Source organism: Cebus imitator, unplaced genomic scaffold (assembly GCF_001604975.1).
Source record: "Cebus imitator isolate Cc_AM_T3 unplaced genomic scaffold, Cebus_imitator-1.0 Scaffold319, whole genome shotgun sequence".
Lineage (NCBI taxonomy): Eukaryota > Metazoa > Chordata > Mammalia > Primates > Cebidae > Cebus > Cebus imitator.
The window spans coordinates 1,158,948-1,183,402 of record NW_016107634.1 but is presented as its reverse complement, the minus strand read 5'-3'; the positions used below and the strand labels follow the sequence as shown (position 1 = coordinate 1,183,402).

Genomic DNA, 24,455 nt, shown 5'->3' with positions numbered 1-24,455 from the left:
AAATACTCTGTCTTTGTCCTTAGAGAAAAACTTAATAAAAGATCCTAAAGCTATTTCTGGAAGCTCTGTCTTTGCAGCAATCCAGAACCTGTTTCTGCCTGAAGCCCAGATTGCACACTGAAAGGTTCTACAGGCAGGAACTCTGCCAGGGCTTTAGTATTTTCCCAAATCATCTCCACAAGCTCACCTTGTACCCTTTCAATTAAATTATTTACTTAATTTTTACATATCGCACTTAGTATGTTTTCCGCCAGCACTGAAGAAAGTTATCCTGATTGGGCGTAATCATCTTCCAGTTTGCAGAGTCCTTTCCTTCCTTCTTAGGAAAAGCAGGGCTGACAGCTTGAGAACACCAGGTCCTCCGCTTTGTCCCTGAGCAGCCAGGCACAGCAGCAGCTGGCCAATGCTGCCACCATCTGTCCGTTTTTAGCATTCGTTGTCACTGAATGTTTACCAAGCGCATCTTGAGCAATATTTTCATTCTGCAGTATACTAACATGAGAGGTGGCTGGGGGGAGGAGATGACAGCGAATTGATATTTTCTTCCAACAGAGCAGATGCACATTGCACTGCCTTGTCGTATATGCAGGCCAAAAAGCGAAGGACACTCACATTTGGAAATCAAAGGAAAACAAGAGTAGTGTTGCTGAACTCTGAAAGAAAATGACCACACAGTATTGGATGACTAGGGGACCCTTTTGAATATGCACGATGATTCTTCCTTTTTTTAAATGTATGTTTGTACTTAATAAAGCCAACATGTGTTAAAAGAAATGTGTTTAAAATTTAAAAAATCAAGATAAAAGTCAAAGTATGACCTTTTCTTTAAATGTAGAATCCACACCAAGGGTACACTGTGTGCTTACTCATGAGAGAGGATGAACTATAATTAGGCTGAGGCTGAATGGGGAAAGGGGCTTAGGATGACATGATTGTCCATATTGATTAAAGGAAAAATAATACTTTCTTCTTTGCATTGGCTGTGGTGAGTCAGGGCATGGGGGTGCCTACCATTTGGGATGTCTTCATCTAGGGAAGCCATTAGAACAAGAAATAAGCATGAAGTGGGTGGCTGAAGTCAATTTAATTTCAGGCCTTTGGAAAGAATTAAAATAAAAGCAGGTTTGCAAATCCAGCCAAGTTCATCAAAGTCAGAAGCCAGATAGGTAGGGACCACAGGTTACACCTTAAGGAGCCATAATAAGGGTATGTGAGCCTCAGGGGATCAGTTTGTGTGCTCTTCAATACTTCTGCACGGTGACACTCACCGGGAGTTGGATAGGTATCAACGTGGCCAAGGAAGTGAGAAAACACAAATTTACCACATGACCAAAGACAGGCTGTTTCTCATTTATAAACATGAAGGTTTGAGCTCATTCTTGAGTTAGCTGAATTTTATTGCAGCCAAGAGATCAAAAAATGGGATCAGACCACCTGACAGCTGCAACTATGTGACAACCTCCAAACTGTGCAAGCCAGTAACAAAGAGACTACACCTACAGCCACTGGCCACGTGTGGTGACCCAGCACTTGAATATAAACAATCAAAATTAGATGTACTCTAAGCATAAAATATATGCTGGATTTTGAAGACTATACAAATAGAGCATAAGCTATCTTAACAATGCTTATAAATTAACACATATAGAAATGATACTATTTTAGATAAAATATATTATAAATTTCACCTTTTTTTGTTTAAAGTACCTTCTAGAAAATTCAAAATCGTACAAATATGGCTTGCATTAAAGTTCTCTTGAATAATAGTCTATATTATTATACTGCTACAGCTGTTAGAAACTTAGAGATCTGAATGCATTTCTTCATAGATTTAGAAAGTCTCAAAAGAGGCTAAGGAACCTGCCAAAGTCACAGAAATAGGGGCGGAACCACCTCTCTCACCTCCACTTCCAAGTGCAAGTGCATTATTGGGGAATGTATCCCTCTGCGTCCTTGTATTTTTCGTTTTTTGTTTTGTTTTTTGTTTTTGTTTGTTTGTTTGTTTTTGAGACAGTCTCACTGTGTCATCCAGGTTGCAACCTCCAACTCCTGGGTTCAAGAGATTCTCCTGTCTCAACCTCCTGAGTAGCTGGGATTACCGGCGTGCACCACATGCCTGGCTAATTTTTTGCATTTTTAATAGAGATGGGGTTTCACCAGGTTGACCAAGCTGGTCTCAAAGTCCTGACCTCAAGTGATGTGCTCACCTCAGCCTCCCAAAGTGCTGGGATTATGGGCATGAGCCACCACACCTGGCCTATCCTTGCTTTTTTTTTTTTTTTTTTTTTGAGACAGAGTCTCACTCTGTCCCTGGGCTGGAATGCAGAGGCGTGATCTCAGCTCACTGCAACCTCCTCCACCGGGTTCAAGCGACTCTCCTGCCTCAGCCCCCTAAGTAGCTGGGACTATAGGCACTCACCACCATGCCCAGCTAATTTTTGTATTTTTAGTAAAGACGAAGTTTCACCGTGTTGGCCAGGATGGTCTTGATCTCTTGACCTTGTGATCTGCCTGCCTTGGCCTCCCAAAGTGCTGGGATTATAGGGATGAGTCACCACACCTGGCCTTTCCTTGTATTTTTTAAATAATATACTTAGTAGCTAATATTAAAGCCTAAGTACTTTTTTCCAAAGTAGTGCAAACTTTCTATACCTTAAATAATACTTTGTACACTTAATCTAATATGGTTAGGGGTAATATAGGCTCATCCTAGTCAATCAAAAATATTCCATTTCTGATTTCTCCCTGGGCTGTGTCGCTTTACTGGTGCATTCTGACAGCTTCTACAGTGATAGATATGCTCACTAACTAAAGGCTGGATACTTTATGTCAGATATATACCTGAATTCAGAGTTATACTCCACTTGCCTAAAGCCAGCAGTTTTCTTCATGAATTCATCAGGCCGTTTCCTCTATATAAACTCTGCCTCTACCTACAATTAAAAGTTTCATTTTCTAACCTAACAAAACAAAACAAAAAAATCAATCACATATCCTGATAAACATTTCATAAACCTCATGTTTTTCACAAAACATCTTACTTTAACAAGGTAAATTAAATAAAACTTTGGTTTACATAAGGTACAAGATAAGCAAAGTTTTGATTCTGAGTACTTTAACTACAGATGTTACCATTGATAAAAATGATTAAGAGTATGCACCAACTCTAGGGCAAGTATACTCCCATCATTTTAGGCATGCTGAATGCAAGTGGTCATGTGATACCCAAGTATAAATGACTAGTACATTTGTGAGTTACATCAAAGGAGGTAAAAACTGAAGTTAAAACACAATGTTCCTAAGAGGAAAAAGTACCTACCACATTAAAAAAAAATAGCCTTGTGGAATACTTATAAATTATGGTATCCTTAATGAAGAAATGCTTGAAAAGACTGGATATGAAATGTAGGGGAAGTAGGTAGTCTACGTGTCAGGAGGCTGACAGTGGCAGCAGAGAGATCACAGGCACTCAAAACTGTAATTAGATCTAGCCATAAGGAATTTATTAAGACGGTACCAACTTTCACTTACTCATGATCTGGGTTTTGTCTCAAATACTCTATTGAAACTACTTTCTTGAAACTCCATATTCAGTGGTAATTTTTCAATCTCTCCTTAAAAATGTTACCACTGCCACTTTCTTGAAACTCCATTTTTGGTTTGTTTACTTGACAGAACAGACTGGTGGTTGTCCTATTCTTCTATTTTTTCATTTGTTTTCCTTTTGGACTTTGGCTCAGACCCCATAATTATATGCTTCACAGTGTGTGGACTTGTCTGTCTTCCCTCTTTAACCTTTATTCATTGGAATCCCATGCTTTCAAACATTCATCTAACTGCAGAGAATATTTCAAGACTACATGACCTAGCACATGCTTTCTCCACCTATCTGCTGACTAAAGAAAAGGAAGAAGAAAGGAGAGAGAATGAGGGAGGGAGAGGTGGAATGGGAGGTTCCATGAAGAAGGGAAGGCCTGGGAGGTGGAGCAACCAATGCTCCAAGATTTGGGGATCCAAGATTTGGGGATGTTATGCATAGCCTATGTGGATTTAAGATAAAGGAAGGATGACATCCTCAACTTACCTGTTTTTGTCACTGAGGTTTAGAAAAGGAGAAAAGATGTGAGCGCGATGCTGAAGTTATATGAGAAGGCAAGTAGATGGTAAAATAAGGAATATAACTATGGGTATGGTAAGGAGTCACAATGAGTTTATTCTTTCATTAAAGATAACTAAGCTGGGGATGCTTAAGTTAGGAAGAACACAGTATATATCCATCCTCAGAGGGTCCATTTGGATGAAATTCTTACTAAGGAAAGTTGGGAAATTTTCCCCTAGTATATCCCTAAATATATCTCCCTAGAACACTAAAATCAATTGAAATTGGTATTGCGTGAGAAAAAAAAATCCATGGCCAAATAATTTTGAAAAACACTGGGTTTAAAAACATTAAATAGGTTTGGCTTCTTTGCTGTAAGACATGACAATGAATTTTATAAGCTAATAATATGTAATATGAATCCTGAAGAAAGATAAAGACTATTTTCCCAACTGAACATTGTTTTTACTCTCCACAGAGCATCTGAGGGACCAATAAAAATCATGGTTCTATTTCATTGCCTTTATTGGTATATAATGTGTATCCAATCCTATATTACGTGTATATGTGCTAAGAGAGAGAATATCTTACTGTTACCTTTGAGGATAAAACATTCTAATTAGGAAAATTAGAGAGAAGCTAAAGAGAGTTCATAATACAGTCATAGATCCTATGAGATCAGACTCCAAATCCAGAAGGAAAAGAACCAGACAACACAATATAAATGTCACAATTCTCAATTCTTTGCTTTGCTAAACCTATCACCGTAAGTAGAGGCCAAATGGAGAAAACAGATGAGGTATAATAAACAGGAGAAAATATATCCATGATATTAACCTTCAGCTCAACTCCACCTTTTCTTTATAAATGGATACAAACATACAGACAGATAGAAGGAAGAGGTTCTAATGTTCAACGGCAGAGTAGGGTGAATACAGTTAGCAACAGTGTATTATATATTTCAAAGTAGCTAAAAAACTTGAAATATTCCTAATTCATAGAAATGATACTCTAAGTAATGAATACCTCCAAAGCTTGACTTGATCATTATACATTCTATGCATATAACAAAATATCACACATACCCCATATACATGTAAAATATACCAACAAAAAAAATAAAAATTGGACCAATTAATAATCTTTAAGGCAAAACGATAGTAAATATTCTGAGTTGTATTTCTACTAGTAAAAAAAATGCAATAATTCAATTGTGTTCATGCATTTCTCCTTACTATGACCAAGTTATTAAGAATAAATGGAAAGGGCTAGACGTGGTAACTCACACCTGTAATCTCAGCATTTTGGGACGCTGAGGTGAGCAGATCACCTGAGGTCAGGAGTTGAAGACCAGCCTGGCCAACATGGTGAAACCCTATTTCTACTAAAAATATAAAAATTAGCCAGGTGTGGTGATCGGTGCTTATAATTCCAGCTACTTGGGAGGCTGAGGCAGGAGAATTGATGGAACCCGGGAGGCGGAGGTTGCAGTGAGCCAAGATGGCACCACTGCACTCCAGCCTGGGCAACAGAGTGAGATTCCGTATCAAAAATAAGTAAGTAAATAAATAAAAAGAAATGGAAACAGGTCGGCTTATATTTTAAAATGAATTTAACTATCTATAATCTTCATTTGAATGATTTGACCACAACCCTACCTCATGGAACGGGAAATAATACAGCATAGTTGAGGGAGCGAAGCACACATTAGCAGGATCAAGTATATATTCTTGAAGACAATAACAAAGTCCCCTGTTACTCTTAGGAGCTTTGATTCACCTGAGAGATATATGTGTGTTAGGGGATTGGAAAGACTGAGAATGAATAAAAAGAACTGCCACAAGAAAACAATAAGAAAGACAGAATTGGCAGAGAACTGGATTCTCTTTCAGGGACCTACCGTTCCATCCCCACCACAGGCCAGAATTCGCAGATTTGGGACTTTCCTATACAATTCAAGCCTGTAGAGGAAACAGAAGAAAAAGTAAACAAAGAACATTTCACTGGCTAGAGCAGAGAGAAAAACAGTGAACAACATGGGTGAGGGTGGTGTCCACTGGAGAAAATGTATAATCATGAGGATGACAATGCTATCATAGGTCCCAAGTAACCACAGGAGGAATGACTCCCACAAGTGGAACAGGTGTAGGCAGCAGGCATTATTTTTGCATGGCCAACATTGGAATTTAAGGGATTTTAGGGTGTCCTAGTTTTTTATTTCCCATAATTTCTATTACATGTCAACATTATTTTCCTCATTCGTTTTGACTTCCTTCTCTTTCTTTTATGTAAGAAATTTTTTTCAGCAAGATGGGAGGCTTCCCTACTACCATTTTTACCACGTCTACAACTCTGTCCAGTCTCTCTCTCAGCTCAGTCACTTACACACCACTTACACCTCCAACCCAAAGTGGGAAGATTGACTGATTTTCTTTATTTCAAACTTGCCTGCTTGAAATAAGATCATTTGTCTTTCCTGTTGACTCTCAGGAAAATGCAGGGACACTGCCCCTGCTCAATCTTTTGCTTAGGTAAAGCTGCTAGTGGCTGTAATCTAGAAAACATCACCTGTTGAGATCACAAATTATGTTTTTTTTCCTGAAAATATTTCCTGTCCTACCATGTTCTTTATGGTCACGTATGAAGTATCTCTCTGGGGTCTAACTAAAGCGATAACATCTTAAGAAAAATAAGTTCCTAAAATGGCACATCCCAGGATAGCAGATTTGCCTTAGCACAATCAAGTACAGAAAAAAAATTAAAATATATGTGTACATTATATACATATACACACGGAGAAAGAGAGAGAATCTTACAGCAAACTCAACTGGCAAAGAAATTTATACATTAAGAAAATAAACTAATTTTCATATTTCCTAATCTCCTGCATGCTTAAAATATGTAACTTATCTATTTTATATAAGAATACTATTTCTCTAGAAATAATCTTTTCCTCTGATATTGTTAGTTATTAAAAAAAATAGCTGGTATCCTTATGTTGTAATATTTATCAGATAATATCTGAACTATCCTAGTAGATGAGTTTCAAACAGGGTACCAGGAAACCAGAGAATAGCAGAAGTGTCCTTGGTCTTTCCCACTGTGTGCCTCTCCACCAAAGGGGAGAAAAGGATATGGGTCACCTACAACCTAGACTTTATTTTACATACTTCTAACAAAAGCAGATAATGAGATTTCTGAGAAGCTCAGAAAAGGAACTGAGCAGGGATTAATCCATCTTCACCACACTTGTGCAGAGACCTCAGGTATAATCAGCTGATACACACACACACACACACACACACACACACACACACACACACTCTCACACACTCTTCCTCCAGTTCAAATGTATATTGACAAAGATGGCTCTACCCTCCACAGACATACATTCCCATTAATGTGCATCTCAAAAGTTGCACATGAAGAGACAGAAAAACAATGAGTCCCTTCTCAATTCACAGATTTGCTGAGAACAATCTACAGTTACACATACGTAAGTAACAAACACACTAGAGGTATTCGGTGAGTTAACAGCCTAGAAGATATGTTTTGAAAGGAACCAACCCATTAAAGAGTAGGAGAGAACGTTAGATGAAGTTTTAAAGGAAGGAGAGTACAGGTGAGAAGGTAGATGACATGGTCAGGAAATACCTCACAAGGTAATCAGATACTGAAGCAGAAAGTTCTCACTTGCCTAAAACACATACGGGCCGTGGAGAATATTTAGAAACTTACGCATCTTTTGGCCCTTCCTGAGAGAGATCAAAGACTTGCCGTGGATTCAGGTACCACATAAACATCTGCAGGACTTTGGTTCCCTGTAAAAAGTAAACAAATACATAAAAAGGCAATAATAGGAAGAAATTTCCCAATAATAACTGCTCATTTAAAAAATAGTTTTTTTAATAATTTTTTTATTTAAAATAATATGCAGGGCACAGTGGCTCATGCCTATAATCCCAGCACTTTGGAAGGCCGAGGCAGGTGGATGGCTTGAGCCCAGGAGTTTGAGAACAGCCTGGGCAACATGGCAAAATCTCACGTCTACGAAAATTGCAAAAATTAGCCAAGTGTGGTGGTGCATGCCTTTAATCCCAGTCCAAGGGGCAGACTGTGCAGTGAGACAAGATCGGACCATAGCACTCCAGCCTGGGTGACAGTAGTGAAATTCTGTCTCAACAAATAAAAATAAGCGAGTGAATAAATGATGAATAAATAATCAAAATAATATCTAATTATAAACAATATAGAAGAGTAGTTAAAATCCTTGGCTTTGGCCATAGATATACATAGGTTGAATGTCGGGTTAGATGTTTATCTAACCTGTGTAACACTGGGAAAGTTTCTTAATTTCATTAAAGCTCAGCCCACCTTTTCTTTAATACACAGACAAGAATGACCAGTTTGCAGACTTCTTGCAAGGATTAAAAGCAATAATTTTTGAGAAGTACATCACAGTGTTCAAAATGCAGTAAGTGCTTGATGAATAATATGTGTTTTACTATTATTACTTAATGTATGAAAATCCATATAGAAAAGTGATTCATCAGCCTATGTAATTTAACATTAATTTTCACTTTATTGTATAGATTTTTATCTGTATTATATAAAATATGGGCAGTATTAGCTAAGTATTAATATAATTCTAGGGAAATACTTTTTTTCTAACTGAAGCAAAAGTATCCCAGGCTCCCAGTATATATATACACACACATACATATGGAAGTTATACATACATAACTTCCTTAGTAAGATCACAGCTTACTTTGACATTTTCAATCTCCATGCCTATATTGGTTTGTTTAAGCCAAACACCTGTCTCTTACATGAACATTTTTGGGGAATTTTAAGTAACTGTGACATTTATAGAGATGATCATTATAGCAGACATAAGGTCACTTTAGAGATCATTTTTAAAGTCGATTGAGCAAACAAAAATGCAAGAAGAATCTTTTTATCAAGCGATACCAAAATAAATTTAAAATTGAGTAGAGTGCCTCATTTTATCACCCATAGAAAATAATATCTGACCAGTCGAGCCGAGTTTGTTGCTCATAATATTATTGTTTCAGTAGATATAAAAATTGTTCTTTCTTAAAATATTCCTAGGTTTGTATATCTAACAAGCTGTATTTAACAGTCATCCTAGTATAGTAGAAACAGTGTGAGATTTGAGGTCAAACTAGCCTCAGTGTTCTAAATGAGTAATCATGAGCATTTTTAACCTTGCCAAAATGCAGTATATAAAATAGAAAGGATATCCACCTGCCAGGATGAATATGAGGATTAAATGAATCAGTAACAGTCATGTTTCTAGCATGGTATGTGGCACAAAACAGACCTTTGTTAATGTTAATCCTTTTCTTTTTTTGCAGCCTGTTAATCTATTCATTAAATTACACTTTAGAGCTCACACTCTAAATTATAGCTTATAATTATCACATTGTTACTTCTGTTGTTACATAGGCCAATACAGGTCTTTTGTTGCATGTATCAGCCAAACCTATAATTTAAAAGTTCTGCCTTACCATGTGCTTGCTATAATTTTAGGAATCACATTCTATCTAGTAATTACAACAAATCCTTCAGTTTCACCAAGTGACATATTTTGCTTCCTATCAAATTCAAACATAGATTTAGATATATATACACACTAAATACCGGATCATTTTCCCTCTTCTCTTGCTGAGCCTTGCTATGAAGTGTGTTTGGGATTATGTCGAGTAATCTTTTATGTTTAATAGGTAACACAAGAGTTATTTTAATGACCAATTAATTTATAAAACATTTCCAACTGACTTCCTAGAAAATTCACTGTTCAGTTTTAGATTCCTAGAGTGGTTTGAATTGTTGATGTTAATTACCCCCTTCCACCTTTGCTATAGCAGAGTGTGCATCTCAGTTTCAGCTTCTCCTATTATGCAGATATTACTAGGCAATTAACATCTTCCAAAAAAATAGAAAGAAAAATCATTGAGAGGTTGTTTTTCTTAATCTTGAATTTCTCTGAAAGATCTGAGTGGCCACAGAGATGCCATTTCTGCTGCAGTCCATTGGAATAACATGCCTGCAATTGTGTAGAGATAACTTGCATAGCCATGCATGGCTACCCTGTTGAAGTTGACATTCAGGCATGATATGATCACATCTATTAAAAAGTAATCTTCTTATCAAAATATAGTATTTATTAGCAAACATGATAAGTGTCTAAAAGAAAGCATTTAAAAAATGCTCCGCCTAGTGGGTGGAGAAAAAAAGATGTAACTCACACATTTCAATGAATTCTATTAACTCTGCTGTTACCTCCAGGTTAAGTTAGTATAAGGCTTTGATATGAGTCATTTACTAAATGTAACTGAATGGTCTGACAAATATTAATTCACCGGGAGAAGGGTGATTTGTTTCTTCCTCAATAGCAAGATTAAATCTACTCATTTAGACACCTGTCACTCACTAACAAGTCTCCAACACTCTCATAGTTATCACATGCTGTAATGCCAAACATAAAAGCCACAACTTTTGTGCAAGAGTCTAGTTGTCTCTAAATGAAAAAAACAGCTTGCATGCCAATCCCAATCCACGGATGTTGTTGTAGAAATACCTCACTGACCACAGAACTTTTTTAGATATTATAAGAATGGGTATTACCAAGGACTTAAAACATTACTCTTCCCAGCTGCAGGTATTGGGGAGGGGGTGCAACAGGAGAATACAGATTCCCAAAAAGTGGGTGGATTGAACAAGATTCATTCATTCACCTACTAACTGACAGGCACAGTTTTAAGGAGGAGAATACAAAGATGAATAAGACAGAGATGATCTCACTCACAGAAGAAAGTTCTGTACATTATTGATAAAGGAAAACCTAATGACAATTGTCACGGGTGTGGAGAAGCAATCAAGAATGGGTCAGTTCAAACAGCACATGAATCTTCATCGAAGTACCATAACTCTAGAGTCGGCTGAAACTCTGCTATGTTACTAAGTCTTGGTTTATATCACACAGGCATAGTCAAGATTACAAAAAGAACAATTGCCCAGACAATAAGAAAGACCTGATGAAAAAAAAAAATTTTTTTTGAGACAAAGTTTGGCTCTTATTGTCCAGGCTGGAGTGCAATGATACGACCTTGGCTCACTGCAACCTCTGCCTCCCGGGTTCCATCAATTCTCCTGCCTCTGCCTCCTGAGTAGCTGGGATTACAGGTGCCTGCCACCATGCCTGGCTAATTTTTTGTATTTTTAGTAGAGATGGGGTTCCACCATGTTGGCCAGGCTGGTCTCAAACTTCTGACCTTAGTTGATCTGCCTGCCTGGGACTCCCAAAGTGCTGGGATTACAGGCTTGTGCCACTGCGCCTGGCTTAGAAAAATAAATTAATGAGAAGAAGTGTTTAAGAAATAATTATTTCAAACTGCTTCAAACAATCCAAACAGAATGCCTCGTTTATTCCATAAATATGTATTAAGCTTCTATTCTGTCCAAATGTACCATCAGGATCTCAGAATCTACTGGAAGGAGACCAATATAAAATAATTTAATTCACTAAAGATGGGAACTTCTCTGATACATATGTCTAGAGGCTGAGTGCCCAGAGGAAACACTCTAAGCCCAAGTTGAGAGATTAAAAGGCATCGTAAGTAAAATATCTAAAATGTGTCTTGAAAGATGAGTAGAGTTAACTATTTCTTTCCGCCTCAAATAGATGAAGAAGTTTCAGGGTAAAAGCATAAAAGGTGTGAAACAGCAAGACATGCCATGGAAAAGCTACATTCCACTTACTTTTCTGAACCATGATATAGAGAGTTGCAAGAGAAGAGACAGCTGAAGTGAGTTGTAGTTTAAATAATGTATGCTGAGAAGCTTGAGCTTTAATTTATGGAAAACAATGAGTCATTGAAAGGTTTTAATTCAGAGAGTCAGACCACTTTTGTTTTTTCAGACTGATCTTTTTTTTTTTTTTTTGTGGCGGGGTCTTTCTTTGTACCCCAGGCTGGAGTGAAGTGGCATAATCTCGGCTCACTGCAACCTATTCCTCCCAGGTTCAAACAATTCTTGTGCCTCAGCCTCCCAAGTAGCTGAGACTACAGGCATGCACCACCATGCCCAGCTAATTTTGTACTTTTAGTAGAGATGGGGTTTCACCATATTGGCTGGGCTGGTCTCAAATTCCTGACCTCATGATCCACCCACCTGGGCTTCCCAAAGTGCTGGGATTACAGGTGTGAGCCGCCATGCCCAGCCCGAACTGACTCCTTCTTTTCTTTCGTTCTTTCTTTCTTCTTTTGAGAGAGAGTTTTGCTCTTGTTGCCCAGACTGGAATGCAATGGTGCAATCTCTGCTCACCACAACCTCTGCCTCACGGATTCAAGTGATTCTCCTGTCTCAGCCTCTCGAAGAGCTAGGATTACAGACGCCCACCACTATACCCAGCTAATTTTTTATATTTTTAGTGGAGACAGGATTTCTCCATGTTGGTCCGGCTGGTTTCGAACTCCTGACCTCAGGGGATCCACCTGCCTCAGCCTCCCAAAGTGCTGCCATTACAGGCATGAGCCACCGTGCCCAGCCAACATTTTTTATACATTCCTCTTGCTACAGACTAAGGAGACAGACCTATCACAGGAGCTAGTTTGGGTCTTAGATGCCCAATCCTCCCACCAATATTATGATTTCAGAAACAGGACTTTTCACAGATTCGTCATTTGGTTGTTTCAATTCCCTCTCTCGAGACTGGTTGGACAAGAAGATCTTGAGGTTAGATTTTGACAAGGGTCCTCATCTATCGACTGCCCTCTGCCCTCTTCCCTGCCTACTCTAAACCTTAGGAGCCTAAACTTTTATCTAGACATAGTAATCCTTGAATTATCACTAGGTTGAGAAGTTTCCAGTGCTGCAAAAAAGTAACTACTTCATTAAAGTTGTTTGTCCAGTTATTTAGAAACAGTTTTGGGCCTCAGGTTTTTCATCTGAAGTTATTTACTCGTTCTTTCTTCCCCTTCTCCTCACCTTGGTGGGACTGGCCCCTGACTTAGGAGGGGTGGCCCTGGTCTGAGAAAGCCAATTCCCAGGTTGTGGTGTAAACTCAGCCGGCATGCATCTGACCACAGACTGGATACCTCTTCCTCGATCACCCTACTGATAAACACCCTGGGATCTTCAATCCAAGGATCCAACTACTGCCATACCTCTACCCTAGGATTCCACATCAAACAGTGTGCAAAGCCAGGGTCTGGATCCCTCAGCTCTCAGGAATGGTCAGCTAGAATCATCCTAGAGGTCAGAACATTGCTTTACCCTGAAGTTAAAGTCTAGGTCGCTGGGAGAGGAAGTCATGAGAGAATGTGAGGGAGAGACAGTGTGAAAGCAGGAAACACTGAGAGTTATCAGAGGATTCCATAAAACTCAGAAAGATGAGTCCAGGATATCAAAGAAAAATGTAAGTTTTGACATTAAAACAAACAGAAGTATAAGAGAGGAGGCCTATTTCTCTAGTACTCCAAAGTTTCCACACATAGGAGGGGACTGCATTGGGGTAAACTTTATCTTCCACTTACTATCTCTTTCCACAGAAAGAGGTATTCAGAGTTGAAATTTTGGGCTGGGCAGGCACAGTGGCCTACGCCTGCAATCCCAGCACTTTGGAAGGCCGAGGCAGGCGGATCACCTGAGGTCAGGCACTTGAGACCAGCCTGGCTAACATGGTGAAACCCCATCTCTACTAAAAATACAAAAACGAGCCTGGTGTGGTGGCACATGCCTATAATCCCAGCTACTTGGGAGGCTGAGACAAGAGAATTGCTTGAACCCGGGAGGTGCAGGTTGCAGTGAACTGAGATCATGCTGCTGCACTCCAGCCTGGGCAACATAGCAAGACTGTCTCAAAAACAAAAAGGTTGAAATTTTGGTCCCTGATTCCTCAAATAATTTGGATCTCAATAATATGACAGCAGCAGCGCTGCCAAGCTCCACAGTTTTGCAAAACACCCAGTGTCATCTCTACCTTAAGAGTGTTGGAAAAACAAAGAGACAATTACTGTGAAGTTTAAAAGAAGAGATTTAACAAACTAGGAGTTCATCAGATGAGTGGATAAAACAAAATGTGGTGTATATGCACAATAAAATACTATTTGACCATGAAAAAGAATGAAATCCTGTCATTTGCAGTAGCAAAGATAGAACAGGAGGTCGTTATGTTAAGTGAAATAAACCTGGTGCAGAAAGACAAAAACTGACCTGTTCTCACTCATACGTAGAGGAGCTTAAAAAGTGGATCTGACAGAGATAGAGAGCAGAATGATAGTTACCAGAGGCTGGGACGGGTGTGGTGGGGGCAGAGGATGAACAGAGGTTGGAGAGTGAGTATAAACATACAATTTGATAGAAGAAATGGGTTCTAGTGCTTGCACAATAAGGTGACACAATAAGTTAACAGTATATTGCCCATTTCCAAATAGCTAGAAGATCTGAAATATTTTCAACCCAAAGAAATGATAAATGTTTGGGGTGATCAATGTGTTAAACACCATGACTTGATCATTACAGATGTCATAAACATATTGAAATAGCATATGTACTCCACATGCATGTACAAAAATAATGTATCAATTTAGAAAAAAAAATCAGAGTTTTAAAATATTGGATTTTTTAAAAGAAAGACATAGAGGCAGTCCCTGTATCTGTTCATCCCAATGCATTCCTTCAAAATGTTTTCCTTACACAAGTAAAATATCATACGAAGAAAAAAAAGCTATTTTTCTTGCCAGTAGGTGGCACTACTGTCCAGTAATTTACACGAAAAATAGAAAACTAAGCAAGTTTAAAAACGGGAAAACGTCTAAAGCCTAAGTTTCAAAGAGGGAAAGGGACAGGAATGTTTTATATCGAAAAGTAGGTGAGTGGAATAAGTAAATTATTAAAAGGCAAAACTCAGGATTGACCAAAAATATATATTTTTCTATTGAACACAGTAAGCCCTTGCTAACCAGTATGGTTCTCTGAGCAGCAATATCAGTACCTGCGAGCTTGTTACTAATGCAGCAACTTAGGGCCCACCCCGACTTACTGAAGAGAATCTGCATTTTAACGGGATTCCCAAATGAATCATATGCACATTGGATTCCACCATATTACTCCTCTGTTCAAAAACCAAAAGATTATTTTTTAAAATATATATATATACACACATATATATAGGTACATATATATGTACATATATACTACATATATGTATACATCTAAATACTATATATGTATACATATATACTATATATGTATAGTATATATACACATATATAGTATATATATGTGTGTACCTATATATACTATGTATACATAGTATATATGTGTGTGTGTGTGTGTGTATATATATATATATATATAAAGAGAGAGAGACGGAGTCTCGCACTGTCACCTGGGTTGGAGTGCAATGGCAGCATCTTGACTCATTGCAACCTCCGTCTCCCAGGTTCCAGAAATTCTCCTGCTTCAGCCTCCTGAGTACCTGGGATTACAGGTGCCCACCACCACGCCCAGCTAATTTTTTGTATTTTTTTAGTACAGATGGGGTCTTACAATGTTGGCCAGACTGGTCTCGAACTCCTGACCTCATGATCTGCCTGCCTCAGCCTCCCTAAGTGCTAGGGGATTACAGGCGTGAGCCACCATGCCCGGCAAAACTAAAATATTTTAAACAGAAAAAAAAAAAAAAAAAAAAGACTAGTTTCCATTGCATAAATCCAAAGTCTTCAATCTTAAATATCCTGTTTTTTGACGACATGATTCCATAGGATCATTCTGATCTTTATGTAATCACATTTCCAATAATTTAATATGCATGCACCACTCATCATATTGTCCTCACAATGAATAATCAGCATCATGGCATCTGTTCTTCTAATCATATTTTACAATTATTTAACTATGTGCTATGTTCTAGAAATCACAGATTTAATGGTGGACCTATATCCTAACAGTGAAGATGCACATAGAGCTGTTATGCTGTAGTTCATATCATGCAAATGTGTACCAAGGGCTATCCGGGCATAGTGGACGGGATGATTGATCTTGAGAAATGGTTCAGAAAGGTGCTACTGAGTCTTGAAGGATGAACAGGAATCTGCCACAGTAAAGAGTGAGAAAAGGACAGTCCTTCCAGTCTTCTCTCTTCTACGTAACTAAGTAGTACCCATCTTTGTTTTCAGCCATGTCCATGACGCCACTCCCTTATCACTACCAAGTCACCGCTTACTTCTGAAATTCCATTAACACTTGCAGTCTGAGCCACTCAATTTAGAAGTCACATGCAGTTAATGTTGCTTAAGTTATCTTCCATTTGTTCCTTTTGTGTCATTAAAAAACAAGATGTCTTTAGAAAATTCATTTTAAGCTTCCTTGACCTCTTTTCTATTTAGTGAAATAGGAAGCAATATTAGATAATCTCTGAAGTCCCTGTCATTAATAATTTATACGGAGACTGGAATAGGAAGGCTATGTCTTAACTGGATCATCAGCTCCTTAAAGAAATAGATAACTGGCCAGGCATGGTGGCTCATACCTGTAATCCCAGCCCTTTGGGAGTCTGAAACTGGCTGATCATGAGGTCAGGAGTTCGAGTCTAGCCTAGGCAACACGGTGAACCCTCCTCTCTACTATTATACAATAGTATAAATACACAAAAAATCACATGAGGATGGCCGTGTATGCCTATAGTCCCAGCTACTCAGGAGGTCGACGCAGGAGAATTGCTTGAACCCCGGAGGCAGAAGTTGCAGTGAACTGAGATCATGCCACTTCACTCCAGCCTGGGCAGCAGAGCGAGACTCCACCTCCAGAAAAAAAAAGAAGAAAGAAAAGAAAAGGAAGGGAAAAGAAAGCAAGAAAGAAAGAAAAAGAAAGAAAGAAAGGGAAAGAAAGAAAGAGAGAAAAGAAAAGGAAGAGAAAGAAAAGGAAAGAAAGAAAGAGAGAAAGAAAGAAAGAAAGAAAGAAAGAAAGAAAGAAAGAAAGAAAGAAAGAGAAAGAAAGAAAGAAAGAGAAAGAAAAGAAAAGAAGAGAAAAGAAAAGAAAAGAAAGAAAAGAAGAAACAGATAACTTACAAGCTCTATGTGCCCTAGGAAAGAGCGCTTATAATGATTTAACATATGTATTTTATATGTGGACTGTCATGATAAAATATACTTGATATGTGATGCTCAGGTGGCCAAAATCATAGAACCAATTACATATCCATGTTCCATGGTTTCCAACTGTATCTCTAACCTTTGATAGACCATAGGGATACTAGTCCAAGAGAGTGGGTATGGTTCAGGGAAAACCAAACTTCATTTCAAGGGTTAGTAATAAGAAGATCATCTTGGACCATTGGATCAATCCTAATTATACAACTTCCTTTGCTTCTATGGGATGACTAAAGGGTTTCAAATCTCCAGTTGTTTATCATAAAACTTGCAGGAGGCCGGGCGCGGTGGCTCAAACCTGTAATCCCAGCACTTTGGGAGGCCGAGGCGGGTGGATCACGAGGTCAAGAGATTGAGACCATCCTGGTCAACATGGTGAAACCCCGTCTCTACTAAAAATACAAAAAACATTAGCTGGGCATGGTGGCGCGTGCCTGTAATCCCAGCTACTCAGGAGGCTGAGGCAGGAGAATTGCCTGAACCCAGGAGGCGGAGGTTGCGGTGAGCCGAGATCCTGCCATTGCACTCCAGCCTGGGTAACAAGAGTGAAACTCCGTCTCAAAAAAAAAAAAAAAAAAAAACTTGCAGGAATCTTGTCTCGAAATGTAAAATACATATAGTGGATAAGGAAAATATTTTCTCATCCCTACTCAGAAGAAAATAACAGAAAATTAAAGACAATAGAAAAGTATTGATAAGAAGCCTCAGAGAGTAAGAAGAGAATTGGATGAAGTGACAAAGACCAGAAATCAAGAACAAATTCTGTCCTTTAAAGAGCAGTGCCACTTTAGGCATGCCTTTAGACTTAATTTTTCTAAGTCTACTTCTTTATTCTCAAATGATATAAATATCTGTGCTATCAGATTTGGGCTAGGACCAAATGAAACCTGAAGAAGTGGATATTTTCTATAGTGTTGGTGGTATTTGCTAATAATTATCATGACTCATGAATCATCCTTTTCTCTTCTCTGAGGATAGGGATGAAAGTGACTGTATCTAAATTGCAATAGAAAGAATAAAAATAAGTTGATAAACGGCCTCCTAACTACAAGAATTGAGGAATCCTGAAACATATGAACTAAGAGAAATTCTGGAATAGCCTTTCTTGAAAATCTGTAAGGAAAAAGTCAGTAGTTAGGTTTCTTAAGCACCTCTGTTATAGTCTTACATGGGAGCAGGCAGACAAATTATAGAACGTCTAGGTTTTACCTAGCACTGTAATGTGTAAGGCTATCAGAGAAGCAATAAACTTGTTCCTGAGAAACTGGATGTCTTCCAAAGCTTGGGAGCCTAGTGGTATTATTTTCATTGGCACTGAGAGTTGTGTCTTCAAGAAATTATCAAAACTGCTAAGTTAAAAATTATGAAAAATTACTCACCTGGTTGCCTCCACTCTTGGGATTCACAAATACAAGCAAGGGTTTCATGAGAGGAGAAGAGATGGGTTTTATCACAAAAGGACGACCTTTGTTTTCCTGCTGAAAGAAGCAAGCAGTACTGGTAGGAGAAAGGAAGTGGAAAACCACCACCACCCCAATAAACCCTACATTTTGTTTCACAGGACTGACTCTTAACACAACTTCCACATCAGGCTTGGAAGAAAATATCTCAAGTTATCATTTGCTCCAGAGAATTAAGACAGGCTTTCTATTTTACTCTGTAAACTCCAAATATTCCAGAAATACTAGCTTTCATCTTCATCATAAGCATCTTGGGGATGACATTTCCAGGCAAACACAGAGGTTGGTTTTGTGTGTTTGTTTTTTAAAAGAACAGGAAGAATTCTATTGTAGTTAGAGTGCAGTGAGGAGAAAGCAGTGGTAGAAGACAGGTCAGAAAAATCAGCTTGGACCAGATCTCACAGGACAAAGGAGGCTACGGAAAGAAAGTGGAAATTCCTCAGAATAAAACTCTGACACACTCACTTCCATCCCTCTTTTACTGGCTTTTCTTTTAAAGCTTGTTCTCTTCTTCTTTCGATTTGAAGCCTTCAGGGAGTTCTGCAGGGAAAGAGAGAAACACCTGAGCTCAGAGGCAGCCAGCCCGGGGGCTTTCCCATGCAGAACCAAGTAGAAGATGACGGCAGCGCATGCTGTTCCACTGCATGCTTCTCATGCTTTCACACTTCCAAGCCACTGTTCATGGGTAAGCCACAGACAGAAATCAGTCGAGTGCTTTAGAGTAAGCGACTGACTCTCCACCACACGGAGAGGAAGGGAGTAAGAACCCCAGAGGCTCTCATGGACTCACATAACAACACATGTTATACCTGCCAACCCTCCCAGTAAAAATGGAAGAATCCCAAATTCTCTGAGGGGCTCCAGTCTCCCGCCCAACCAGGTTCGTCTCCCGCCCAACCAAGTTCAAGTTCATCTCCTCGTATGGAGATCACCTATGTGGAAATGTAAAAAAGGAGGCCATTTTTCATGTTTTTATTTTTCTTTCTTGTTCTTTTTTTTTTTTTCTCAGTTTACTCTTTTGGTAATGATCTGTTCTAGTAATAGCCATAAAATGATTCTTGACCCTAATGGAAATTTATGACCCAACTGTCCTATCAGTATTGATGTCTGACTTGTAAAATGCAAAGATAATACTCACCTTCAATCACTATGACAGTGAGGTAGAAGTCATTGTTCTTTCTTTCTCTAAAGACCTAATGGTTTAAAAAGTTTTCCCTCCCCTGGTAGCCTTGATTTTTTTTCTTCTCATAAAAGTGCCTCAAACTTGTTGAAATACAGTGATCACGCCCCCCCAACACACACATAATTTACTTTCCTGATCTTTTTCTTTCTACCAATTGTATAAACCACAATATTGTGATTACTCCAACTAACCATTTGCTCTTAATTTTTGATACAGATGCTTTGAGAAGAACCTGTCATAGGGATCAGTCACAACTCACTGATTAAACACAAGATAAAAACAGATTTAATTAGTAAAGAGTCGATGATTAATTAGACTGCTATCTTTAAAAGGCAAGATATTACTGACCACGTAATAGATGTTTAACAAAGTATTGACAGCAAGAAATGCAGAATTCTTAAAAGTTTATATAAGTATATATGCATGCATTGTTTGAGTAAAGTTGTCAAACAGCTTGAAGAAATGTAAATGCCTATTCTTCTACCTTTTAATGTATTCTTTTTTCTTTGAGCATTCAAAATAATCTTTAGTATAAAGTACATATCTTAAGGCATCCAAATTAGTAAGCTTCTAACTATTTAGCTTTTATTTTACTTTGACTTGGATTTGGAAAAAATATATAAGTTGATTTATGACCTGTGTTCACCAGGGATGACGGAAATTTTCAACAACTACCATCTGTCCCAAGGTTTTCTTTTCCCATTAGATTAAAAGATTTCAGCATCTCAGAGTCACACCAGGAAAAGGGAGATCCAGGAGTTCATGGGTGCTCTAGACCCCAGGTCATTCCTTATTACTTACTGTTGCCTATACTTCCCCCTGAAGATAGATCTTCAAGTTTCTGAATTCCCAGTTAAAGAGGTCTTCTATCATGTCCCTCACTGAGGAACATTTTGCATTATGAAAGCATTTGCTATATTTTGATAGATTTCTGTTTTAAACTGTTTAAAAGGGAAGAAAAATGATTTGGAAGCATTAATTGTTTAATCAGCCAAATGATCTAAGAAGAATGCTGGAAATCATAAGGCTGGCAGAAGCAGTATGTATTTGGGGTCAATTAACGATGCTCTAAATGCTTCTCAACTATCACTGCACATGGGCATCATCCAGAGAGCTTTGAAAAATGCTCATGCCTGGGCCCCACTGACTATTCTTTTTTCATCTGTTTGGGGTAAAACCCAGGCAAGGATGCTTTTTAAAAGTTCACCAGGCAATTCTATCATGGAGTGATGGCAGTAGAAAGAGGAAGTGAGGAGATACATAGATTGTGCTAAGCAGAAGATGAACAGAGACAGGAATATACGTCTAGTATGGACTCTGACTCTCCCTGTTATGAGATCAGTGACCTTGGCCAAGTCAAACTTTTGAAAATAGTAGTTTCTTAATTTTAAAATGATGGTGACAATACCCACCTCACTGGACAGTTGTGAAGTTATAACCAGAAAAGGTATGTGAAGCAGTTAGCTTGGTATCCATCCCACCATAAGCACTTCAGTACATGTTAGTTCATTCTAAATAATGCCTCATTCTCAGCCGTGTGTCCCCAGCACCTAGCACAAATGCCTGGTACACAGCGTGCACTCAAATCATTGTTGAAATAATGAATAAATATTACTATAATTCACAGCACTTACTGAGCCTCTCCTGATATGGGAAAGGATCCTTGGGAAGTGAATGCTTGCATCCTAACTTATTTGTATTTCAGTTCATTTACTGCCAAGAGCAATGCCGGACACCAGGTGCCTACAGGAACATGCTGTGAGCCTGGGTCCCTGACAGTACTCAGCAATTAAACTCCAAGACACAGATCTAACACATCAGGCTAAGAATTATTTCCTAAACTTGTCTGATCATAGAACTCACAGTATTTCAGGCGATTTTGATGATTAAGCACATGTGGGGAACACAGTTAGAAAAACACATTAAAATAAGGCTTGATGTCTGAAAACAGCAGGCAAAGAACTCAATTCTTATAGGAAACAGACACACAAAACAGGCTTTTTTTTTTTTTTTTTAACACAGAGGTAACAAATACAAGTGTTTCTGAGCCTCACCAAACCAAATGCATCTGAGGCCTTCTTCACTTCACAGAACAAGAACAGGGCAGAGATCAAACACAGTGGTTGACTTACAGTACCTGGGCGCATCTATGTGACCTCTGAGTAAGCTTACAGCCCTATGGATAGTCAAACACAAAAGATAAATAGGAAGAATTTCACAGCACACCTCAAAATCCCAAGGCTTCCTTCTAGTTTTGTAGAAATATGTATCTCTAAGTATATACCTTCATTTAGAAGGCACCACGGTTGAGTGAGGAACAGATGGGCCTGAAGGCAGATTTTTGGATATGTTTTGACCATGACTAAATCACCTACTCCTGATAATCTACAGGATCCCTTATCCTGCCTGGGTCAGTATTGTTGAGAAACTTCAACACAATGGCACGCTTCATGAGAATGTTAAAATTACATCAAGAAGTGACTGCGTAGAATTATTGGTGATATATTCAAGAGACCTTTAACACTTATGTTCGAAAACAAAACATCTCTATTATAACAAGGGCAGCTAACTCAGTGACACAAAGTGTTCACTTTGCAAGATCAACACTGAAAACACAGTGAAGTGCTGTACCCTTACTTGGATTTTTGCATTCTTCTGATTCCAACAGCAGTCGCCCTGCTCTAGACATTCTGTGCCTGCTCTTTTGTTAAAGACCTAAAGAAAAAGGCTTTTTGTTTTCCTGTACTTCATACCAGGATAATTTTACCTTGCCACAGAAATAAATGATCCTATCAATAAAATCCTGATCATACTTATGACTCCTTTCTGGGCTATTAAGAAATACTTAACGGGTAAATCACTCAACTGTGACTGAAACTTAACTACCTCTTATTAGTCTTCAGGGACTTTTCCAGGTTATAAGATCACAAATGACTGGTTATAATAACAGATCTCAAGAGAAGAGATCTGTATCCCTTCTTTGTCATCCCAAATAAAGTCTTCCCCCATCATATACTGGACAAAACTCTAGTAGACAGTAGGAAAGAAAGTCATGGACGTAGTCTGTGAAAGAGCATTCTCACTCTGCTGTGCTCCCATTGTGCCAAGGAACAAAGGCTGCTCTGAGGATAGGCAGGCAGGAGAATAAAGAAAACTTATTCCAAATGTTACAGACAGGGTCCCAGCAGCGCCAACTAGGCCTTTTTGACTAAATCACAAGTAGTAATGAAGCTTGAGAATTCACCAAAGGAAACGGTTTGGGCAATTTGGAGGCTAATTTACAGGATATTACTGGTCATTGCACAAAATTAGCTATTACATTTCATAGGTTCCCAGCATTTTAAGAAGATTATCCAACCAGGAGAGATAAACAAAAAAAGGAACTATTATAAGGAAAGCTCATACAGAGCTAGGAAGGAATGAATGCAGCATTATTTATAAGAAGAACATTAGAAACAATTCCACTAGTAGGCAGATGGATCAATAAACTGGGCTATATCCACAGCATGGAATATATACAGCATCTTTAAAAATGAGTTAAGTCTGCACATAGTAATATAGACTTTTCCCCAAGAATTTTTTTCTTTTTTTTTTTTTTTTGAGACGGAGTTTCACTCTTGTTACCCAGGCTGGAGTGCAATGGTGCGATCTCGGCTCACTGCAACCTCCGCTGCCTGGGTTCAAGCAATTCTCCTGCCTCAGCCTCCTGAGTAGCTGGGACTACAGGCGTGCACTGCCATGCCCAGCTAATTTTTGTATTTTTAGTAGAGATGGGGTTTCACCATGTTGACCAGGATGGTCTTGATCTCTTGATCTCGTGATCCATCCGCCTCGGCCTCCCAAAGTACTGGGATTATAGGTGTGAGTCACCATGCCCGGCCCCCAAGAATCTTTTTCTTACTAAAAAAGTCAAGTTTTAAAGCATTATGTGAAGAATGATGTCATTTATTAAAAATGTACACCCTTACACTCAAACTGGTTCTGTGTCTTTTCTGTGGGTGCATTTCCATGCATGTAAATGTACAGTAAAAACTCAGCATATATCACAGAAAGAGACAGGGGAGATATTTATCATTTTAAATGTTGGTGAAAGGCGACTCTCTTATCTGAAAGGTTGAATTTTTACAGGGAGCATATTTATGTATTACTCATGTTACTACAAACTAAACAATAAAAGATTGAGCATTGTCATTCTTTCAAAGAAACCAGCTTGTTCTAGTGAGTACTATGGAGTCACAATGGGCTATACTGAGGAAAAAGAATGAAGAATCCATTTTATATTCTTTTTAGAAGACAGAAGAAGCCCAATGAGATTAGTGAGAAAGTTATAAGAAAGTGACAATTTGGAAAATTTAGGGGATCAAGTGCAAAATATATTTTCTAATGGTGACATCTCATGATACACAGGTTCTGTGAAAGCCTTCTCAGCTGTGGTCTTCTACAACTTGATTCCACAAAAAATTCACATAAATCTCACTCCATCAGCTCCAAGTGTGTGCACTGGCACTTGAACATCTTTAAGTTGCCTGTCCAAT

The 24,455-nt window shown here is 38.5% G+C and overlaps 1 protein-coding gene across 2 annotated transcripts in view; it reads right to left on the bottom strand.

Moving 5' to 3' along the window:
* DGKI (diacylglycerol kinase iota) overlaps positions 1 to 24,455 on the bottom strand; it is a 450,254-nt gene that overhangs the window by 193,186 nt on the left and 232,613 nt on the right. For both annotated transcript variants that reach the window (XM_037729856.1, XM_017504298.2), the window contains exons 9-12: positions 19,203 to 19,277; positions 18,657 to 18,755; positions 7,838 to 7,920; positions 6,000 to 6,060 (exon numbers count right to left, since the gene is read on the bottom strand). In XM_037729856.1, the coding sequence (XP_037585784.1) occupies positions 6,000 to 6,060; positions 7,838 to 7,920; positions 18,657 to 18,755; positions 19,203 to 19,277 (318 nt within the window). The remainder of the gene's footprint in view (positions 1 to 5,999; positions 6,061 to 7,837; positions 7,921 to 18,656; positions 18,756 to 19,202; positions 19,278 to 24,455) is intronic.